General features: G+C 33.0%; 1 protein-coding gene across 1 annotated transcript; it reads right to left on the reverse strand.

Annotated features, from left to right (window-relative positions):
- Positions 1-3,433: 3,433 nt before the first annotated feature.
- On the reverse strand, positions 3,434-7,633 carry LOC144559605 (putative choline kinase 2). The gene is made up of 7 exons (XM_078308675.1): positions 7,188-7,633; positions 5,379-5,500; positions 4,930-5,125; positions 4,206-4,323; positions 4,003-4,050; positions 3,808-3,908; positions 3,434-3,722 (listed from the first exon to the last, which is right to left on the reverse strand). The coding sequence occupies exons 1-7, from the start codon at positions 7,542-7,544 to the stop codon at positions 3,627-3,629; spliced, it is 1,038 nt and encodes a 345-aa protein (XP_078164801.1). The 5' UTR covers positions 7,545-7,633; the 3' UTR covers positions 3,434-3,626.
- Positions 7,634-8,755: the final 1,122 nt, after the last annotated feature.

An 8,755-nucleotide genomic window follows, 5' to 3' on the forward strand; every position in this document is an offset into this window, starting at 1 on the left:
TGTATTTTTTTTTTTTTTAAATCCTTCTCCCTCCAAAAAAATATTAACATTCAAATCCAATTAAATATTGACATGCATGACATGCAAACTCAATTAAATATTAACATTCATTCTATTACTCTACATTATTTTACAATTCAACTATAGAAATCTAAATTACACTAAAAAAAACAAATCATTCAACAATTGATTTATACTACATGCAAACTAAAAAATTCTACAATTAATAATTACATTAGAAAAATTTAAACTACACTAAAAAAATAATTCAACAAACTAAATTACTCTAAACAAAATATCGGTCGTTGTATGTTTACCGTTGATAGAAAACTTAAACTTAATTTTTAAGCACTAAACGATGTTTTTTTGCAATTCTGATTCCGTCGAATGTCCGGGGATGTTCACCTAGGCAAAATCCAGATCTATCTCGTCCCCCCTTTTCGAATTGGTGTCATACATGCAAATCCAACTTTCTTAGCCAAAATTATGACTGTTAAAAGTTTTTTCAAAAGAAACGATGCTTCCTTGCAAAAACACCGATAACGCACCGATGCTTTATGTCCAGCTTAACGACGACAAAAGTGCATCGATATTTCATTGCCAAAATATCAATGACGCGCCCATACTCTCTAAACGGTCATAACTTTAAAATACATTTACTATTTATTGTGTGCTTTGGCTTATTTTTTTAATGGATTACGATTTCATTTATTATTCAAAGATCATTGGAATTATGTATGATTGTTCAATATATGCATTTTAAATTTGATAATTTTTATTTCAATTTGGATATTAATAAAAATGTCGGTAAATTACTCTACATGCAAACTAAAAAATTCTACAATTAATAATTACATTATAAAAACCTAAATTACAAACAAAAACCTAAATCATAATTTTTCCAACACGCGACCACAAAAAATTCGAAACCACAACTATTCGGTCCAGGCTTTTCTCAGATCCCAAAAAGTGGGGATCGAATAGCCAATTTGATCCCAAAAAAACCAAAAATACGGGACCGAATTGACTATTCGGTCTTTGTGGTCTTTGTAAAAAAAAAGTAATCATGTTGGTTTAGTGAAAATTAATTTCCTAATTATGGTTTATAAAACGAAATTCGCTATTGTGACATCAATAATATTTACAATTAACTTTAAAATTTATTGAATAAGTTTCAAATGAGAATCCGAACCGTTCAAACTATCTACTTTATGAGTGATGCGTTTACATGCAAAATTTATAATTTTTATTATTATTTTAATACAAAATCAAACAATTAAAAAAATAATGAAAAATGAATGCATTAAAATTAAATTAAAAACTCTCACATTAACCGCTTGACATGATATTATATATTTTTGAAAAATTATTAATTTTATCTGTAAACGCATTACTCATGAAATTTATCGGTTTGTACAGTTTGGATTCCTCGTTTTAAGCATATTCGATAAGTTTTGGGTTGGTGGTATTTAGGTTAAAAAAAACGATTGATGTCACAATAGCCGAACTTAGAGAAGCAAATACGTGACACGCTGTGACGTGACGTGACGTGGCGTGACAAACAAACTATGATTTAGTCATGTGACGACATGACGTGACCAAAATAGTGACAGACGATTACATCACGTGATGCAAATTAGTCATGTTAAACTTTTTTTTATATTTTAATTTAAAATGTTGAAAATTCTAAAAAAATATATTAAAAAATATGAATTTTTTATTTTTTTTTAAATAAGCAATTATTGTAAAAAAGCTTCTTTTTTTTTAGATAAGATCGTTAGACATTTGACATTGTTTTAAAAATTCAAATTACAAATATTCATTGGACTAAACTAAAAAAAATAAAAACCGATACTAAATGAGTACCAGTATCACTGAACCTATACTAAAAGAGAAACCTGAATACTCTATGCATATAAAAAAAAACTGAAAATTAACTAGAAAAAAATAAATACTCTATGTTTCATATCGTGACGTGACGTGACACGTCTGGTTCGTGTGACGTGTAATTATCGCTCGAATGCAGTCACATCACGCGACACACAAGTCACGTGACTAATTTCCTTTTCTAGCCGAACTCATAGATAAATAAATAAACAAATATATTTTCTTGCTACATTAAGGGCATATTCGGCGTGCATATAGGAATGCAAAAATTTTGAACTGATTTTTACTGTTCACGTGGGAAAAAAAAATTCAGTCTGAGTGAATTTTTTTTTCCCACGTGAACAGTAATTTCCGAACAGGCCCTAATCAATTCACATGTACTCATAGATAAAATAAAGAGTGTTAGGTGGCTTGATCTATTGCTCGATTTCAATGAAATAAAATTTACAACAACATTATCTGTGAACAGCGGCGGATTTAGGAGGGTGCAATTTTGTAGTTTATATATTATAATTTTTGTAATAAGAAAAAATTTATTTGAATTTTAAATTCATGATTCTAGACTAAAAATTAATTCTTATTGTAGTAAGTTCTATATACAAATGCACGTACAAATTTTAATGTGTCGATAAAAGTGAAATCTATACATTACTAAATTCATATCTTTGTGACTTATTAAAAGTTTGTATATGTATTTACACTTATCTGACCAAGAACACTGCCAAAAATTGCCAAAACACTTTTTATACAGCGAACACAGAGTTTTGATCGATGTGTCGAAAAAGATTAGCCATATACAAATTTTTAATGCATCTAAAAGAGTAAATCATTTACTAGACAATTATACAAGACGCATCAATGTTCGGCACACTGCCTGAATGAGCATTAGGTGATTGCTCTCTGAATGATATATAGTTAATATACTTATCCATGCAAAAATAAGACACGGATGAAAATTGTCAAATAAAAAACTATTCTCCTTTTGAACAAGTCTAGGAATTTGAACCATTTGGATAGCTGAAGTTTGCTATTCAAGCGGTTAACTCAGAATTGGAAGCTCATGTATCTTGTTTGCATGGAAGTATAGCTTTGTTGCCACAACCTTGATACCAATATCAACCTGAAACTAGAATTTTTTTTATTGAGTTCTCTTTCCTATTTATTCAAAATATTTCCTGATCTACCTTAAACTAACTATATTATTAAATGGTTGTCTCGATTTGAGATTCATATTCGTAGATTTCTACAATCAGAATCTCTATTGGGTTGCTTGTGCGGGACAAAATAGTGAGCAATAATAATTTGCATAAAAGGGGTTGGCAGCCTAAGACCAAAATTCCACTTACAGCAAACCACTCCACCACTGGCTGTCTGCCTGTCTCAGTGACTCAGTCTCACCCTCTTTCTATTAAAGCCGAAATTGATCTACCATTAGATACTAATTAAACATTAATTATGATTTATGACACGCTTATTTAATAGTACAAGGAAGGTGCAAGGAACTTGAAAAAAATGAGCAAGCACCTGACTGAAAGGAATTAGGAACTAAAGGCAATAAATATGCTAATTAATAATGAAAAAGGATAGGTGTCATGTGTCAGGTGTGGTCTCAGTTCTCACACAAAAGCTATTGTAGACACCAACTTCTATATAATGATAAATAATAACACAACAGTCCAAAGAATTAAGAAAATCACTCAAAACTACAAGTTTATGCTAGAAAATTGAAGAGTCAAAATCTAAGATCGTTGTAACACATGTTTCATGAGCCAATATTGCTGGAACCGTTGTCTGGCATACTCCTTGTAGTCAAAATCTATATCATTCACATGTTCCTACAAATAAAAACATAAAATTTAGTAAGCTGAAAAGAATTTGAGAAAATAAAAAAGGGGACATCTTTAAAAATATGTAACTTACAGATATGATGCCCCAGAGTCCCCAAAATAGATGACTACCCAGAGCATACTTCTCTATTTCTTTTAGCAACTCCTCAACTTCAACATCACTTGGAGTTTCACCTTCAACAAAAAAATAAAAAATAAAAATAATGTAAAACCAGGGGAAACTTTTGCAAACTCAAAGAAAGTACTTGATCTCTTAAAAAAAGGAAACCTGAGGAACTGAGATATGTCTTCACAAATCTTCTACGTTCTTCAACACCTAATAAATGAAAGGAAACATATATACTGCTAAAATATTGATCACTCCTTTTCTTTTTGTTAAAAATGTTGATATGTTAGAGAACGAAAAGACTATATATGAAAAAAATAATAGCTAATAGTAAAGAAAAATTAAAAAAAAAAAAGAGGACAAACCAGGATACTGGGAGTAATCCAAGATGTGAGGTTGATCGGTGTGGTAATTAGCAGCCATCTCACAGAAATGATTAGCAATATCAAATGCAATTGGATTGAAACTTGCATACTCATAATCCTGAGATTAATTTTTTTAGAAGAGATATTTCAGACAGAGCAGCAGAATGAAAAGGTATACCTGGGCGGGTACAAATCTGCACCACTACCACTGACATATACATAAAAGATTCTCCTTAAGTTTCTCAGATGGATCTTCAGGTCAAAGCTTAGCCTCAATTAAAACCCCACTAGAGAAAGCAAAGAGGCCACATGCATTTGCCTAAAACCCCTCTTATAAAACAGAGTAGTAGATTTCTTAGCAATATCTAAAACAGTTAGCTTTCCTATGTGCTTCGAATTCCCTAAACAAAATCAAACTTCTATGATTCAACATGACAAAATGACTTAAATGTTCTTATAAAACGAAAACCTTAGAAAAAATTAAAATGAACAAAGAAGGGGAAGGGTCGTGTGTACTCCTATCAGAACAAGAATTTAATTAATGGCCCAACAGAAAGGAGGAACCACATTATCCCTCATTAACTCCAAAAATGTGCATGCAAACCCTACTTTCTTAGAGTCGGCTTGTCCGTACATGGGAAACAAAGGGGGTAATTTAGGCAATTTTCAATAAGAGAATCCAGGTGTGCACGGAAACTATTTACAAGGAAAAAACACAACTTACAATGATAGTGACCTGACGGGTCTCTTCATCTATCATGATATTGCCATATTGGAGGTCGTTATGACAAAACCCCATTCTCTCACCACCCCGTGAAAGAGCCATTTCTAACATGTTTATCTCCTCCCCTATATTATCTAACCTGAATTCCTTCGCCTCTTCGGCTGAGCACAGGTCAAGCGCCTTCTTGGTCCAACCCCTGATGCATCAAATGTTAGATTTGAATGCACTTGTATAAGACCTGATTTTTGTACTTTACTATCTGAATCAACCAAGGACTGGCACTTGTATTTAATGAACATTAAGCCTCATTTAAACACAAGAACAACAATAAATTGACGAACGACGATTCTAGCCACAACATAAGTGTGCCCAAGATTGTAATGGCGAATATTTTTAGTAATTAATAGAGCAAAAACGAAAAACGAAAAACAAAAGAGGAAAAAACTAACCTCAATCTTGGCCATAAAAGAACTTCTCTTGGACCAGGCATATGAAGATTATGAAACTCCTGCAATTTAATTGCTATAAGCGATGATATTTCTGGGTCCCTCAGATCAGCTGCTGACAAAGTCTGGAAAAACAAAGATAGTTACATGCATTTCTGAGTTCTGCCTACAAAGATTTCCTAAAAAAGAGAATGCGATAATGCAACCCTGAGTAATGGGGAATATCATTTATCTCACCAAATTGTAAAACAAAAATGTTATGCATGTAGCACCACTACAAAACACAGAAACATCAGCTAGACAAACTATCCAATTAAAGTACCCAAATTACCCTCCTGTTCAGTATTCATCTATTCACAAATAACAGAAAACGAAAGGGAATTTGTGTAGTTTTGAAGAAGATAGTGAATGGTCTTATCAATACACAAATGTATAACTCCCCAGGAATCTCAATTGCGCTTATTTTCATCACCGTAGGAATTGGCTTCAAGCTTTCCCCAGCCCCTTTTCATCAATGGACTCCTGACGTATACGAAGGAGTGCGGTTCGTTCACAAATTCCTACCTCTATGAGATGTTTGGATTTTTCAAAACTCCATAGACATGCAAAAGAGAAATGCTGGGGAATACGTGAAATTTAACATGGCTAAAGCCTAAAGGCATGTGAGATGCTTCTCAATTGTAGGAGCAGTAAACATTGGATAATTTGGTTCTATAAGACCAGATGTATTCCTTATATTACATTTAAACACATCCAGAGACAGGGACAGAAGACCAGTCGTGAAACTATCCCTGATATTTAAATGCTTTTAAACTCATTTTCCATGCCCTTCGCCTATAGAGAAAACATTGTGCTCTTGCTGTACATTGCTTTTTTTTTTTTCTCTCTCTCATTTACTGCTCAGAAATACAAACTCTCCACAGGGTTTGTCTTTCATCTATTTTCTAAATCTTGGAAGTTGCTTATTTTGCTGAGAAATTAGCAATTGAAATTAACATAAAATATTGGATGCCCCCATAATATTCATAAAAATCTTTAATTAGATCTAAAAATTTATGTACAGATTGTCTGGTTCCTAGCCAAACTCTTTATGTTGGATTGTTGGGTAAAAGCATTATTTTCTTTCCATTCACAATTTTTTATATTATTTAATATTAGCTTTTAACATATGGCACTCTAGCACTTTCGCGTGCAGTCAAATATGATAACTTGTTTATAATTTGTTGAATACTTATTAAAATAAGATTCTGCATATTCGTTTTTGTTTGCTGGGACTACTAACGACAACAATTGCAAAATTGCAGGGTCAATTCTCAGGGGCAGACCCAGGATTTTTTAATCAAGGAGGGGCAAAAAATATCGAATCGGATTTAAACTCATTAACTAATTAGGTACTCGATAAAAAACAATGCTTTAACTTATACTTTCCAATACTCTAACTTGTAATTTCTTATTCTTTTAACCTATAATTATAATTATCAATTATAATTCAAAAAAAAAATTTTAATTTTAATCCTGAATTTAACCCAAATTACAAATCAAACATACAGAGAGGGGCAAAAAAAAATTTCACGAGAGGCAAAGTCGATCGGAACGTCCTGATCTCTACTAAAACTCAAAATCCAGAGCCCCCTCTGGGACCATGTGGGTCCGCCCCTGTCAATACCTGCATTCATCTGGTACTGATACCTGACCGACTATACATGCCATGATTATAACCAAATTGTATTTATAAAGTTCATTGTGAATCAATTTGGTGCAATAATCATATTTTTCATCAAAATTATAAATTACTTAAAAAGATGAACATACCCTAGCATTGATAAATTCTTCGACCCTGCCACTAGCGAATCGGCCAAGCAATCTTGGCCCTTGCCCGTGCTTCGACATGCACTCAAAGGTTCGCACCTCAATTTCTCGATCGAAAAACACATCCACACCTTCACCATAGATCCTCACAATCACTCGTCTTGAGGGCCCAACCACTGGCCAGTTGACCTGGTAAACTTCGTTCGTCATCGCTCCTTTTAGCTGCACCACCTCTGGCGAATCACATGCTGCCACGTCGCCCCATTCCGAAGCTATATTGAGGAGAATTCTCCTTGCTTCTTCCGGGAACTGATCGATGCTCTTTTTCGTTTGAGTCCCTTCATTTTCCGTATTTACCATTATGGAAAGCACAAAAAGGTGAAAACGGAAGGGAATCGGATGAAAGCGAGTAATATACAAGGCATATAGTAGCGATCTTGATCTGAATTCTTAACAGCAACCACCAGTTTCTTAATCAGGCGACTCGAGTAGGGAGAATGGCTAACTTTCTCTAAGATCTCGCGCGAGATTTATAATTTTTCGGCCTGTGGAAATAAATTTAAATTCGCTTTCTTCCCAAGTCGACAGAGATGACAGAGATGCAAGAAATTAAGAAAGAAAAAAAAAATTGGAAAGTGCCACGTGCAGTGAGAATCGGTAGTATATAGCGCCACATGTCAGATCGGAAATGGGGTCGGTCGTGCTGGCGCCTTCTCCACATGGTTAAGTTAAGTCACTGGAATTCGTATCCTCTGCATTCGAATCTTTTGATTTAATCCATCTCGGCCGTTTGATTTTAAATAGAATCAATCCGGTCACACCTTATAATTCAGGACCCTTTAGATAGTGTGGATCTAAAAGCGGATCGGACGGTTCGGATTTATTAACTTAAAAAATTCTTTTTTTGAGTTAATGCAGAGGATACGAATTCGTCACTGAGAGCTTCCAACCTAACGATTGAAATTCGGTCTGTTTTTGAGATCGTATTAAGTTAAAACTTACGACTCAGAAGTCAGATATAATTATACCTGACTGACTGGATCTGAATTTCTTCTTTTTTGTGTGATTTAAAGTCTGAATGCCTACTGGGTTCAAAATAGAGCCGATAATATTAGATCCTTATTCTGAAAACTAAATACGGATATCCATATCTTGTACGAATAAGAATATAATATTAACTTTTAATTATCTATATTAAAATAATAAATATATATCATAAACTTTTTTATTTTATTTTTTTATTGTAATTAAATAAATATTATGAATTTTACTATTTCTTAATAATATTTATATATTTTTTTAATAAATTTATATCTATCTAATATCCAATCCGTATCTATATTCAAAAAATAAAACAAATATCTATATAGTTTGAGTTAGGCTGGGGTGCTATGGATAGCATAGTGGCTTCTATGCTACGGCTCAATATTCGAGTTTTCAAAATCCAAACGGTCGATCCGAACCGTTCATCTTATTCTCCATATTAATATCTGCTTGGAGACCAAATTTTACATTTTTCTGAATTTTTTTACTATTTATTAAGTATTTTACAAAATTGTTGATCCAACGGT

The sequence above is a fragment of the Carex rostrata genome, chromosome 9 (genome assembly GCF_964058835.1).
Source record: "Carex rostrata chromosome 9, lpCarRost1.2, whole genome shotgun sequence".
NCBI classification, from domain to species: Eukaryota; Viridiplantae; Streptophyta; class Magnoliopsida; order Poales; family Cyperaceae; genus Carex; species Carex rostrata.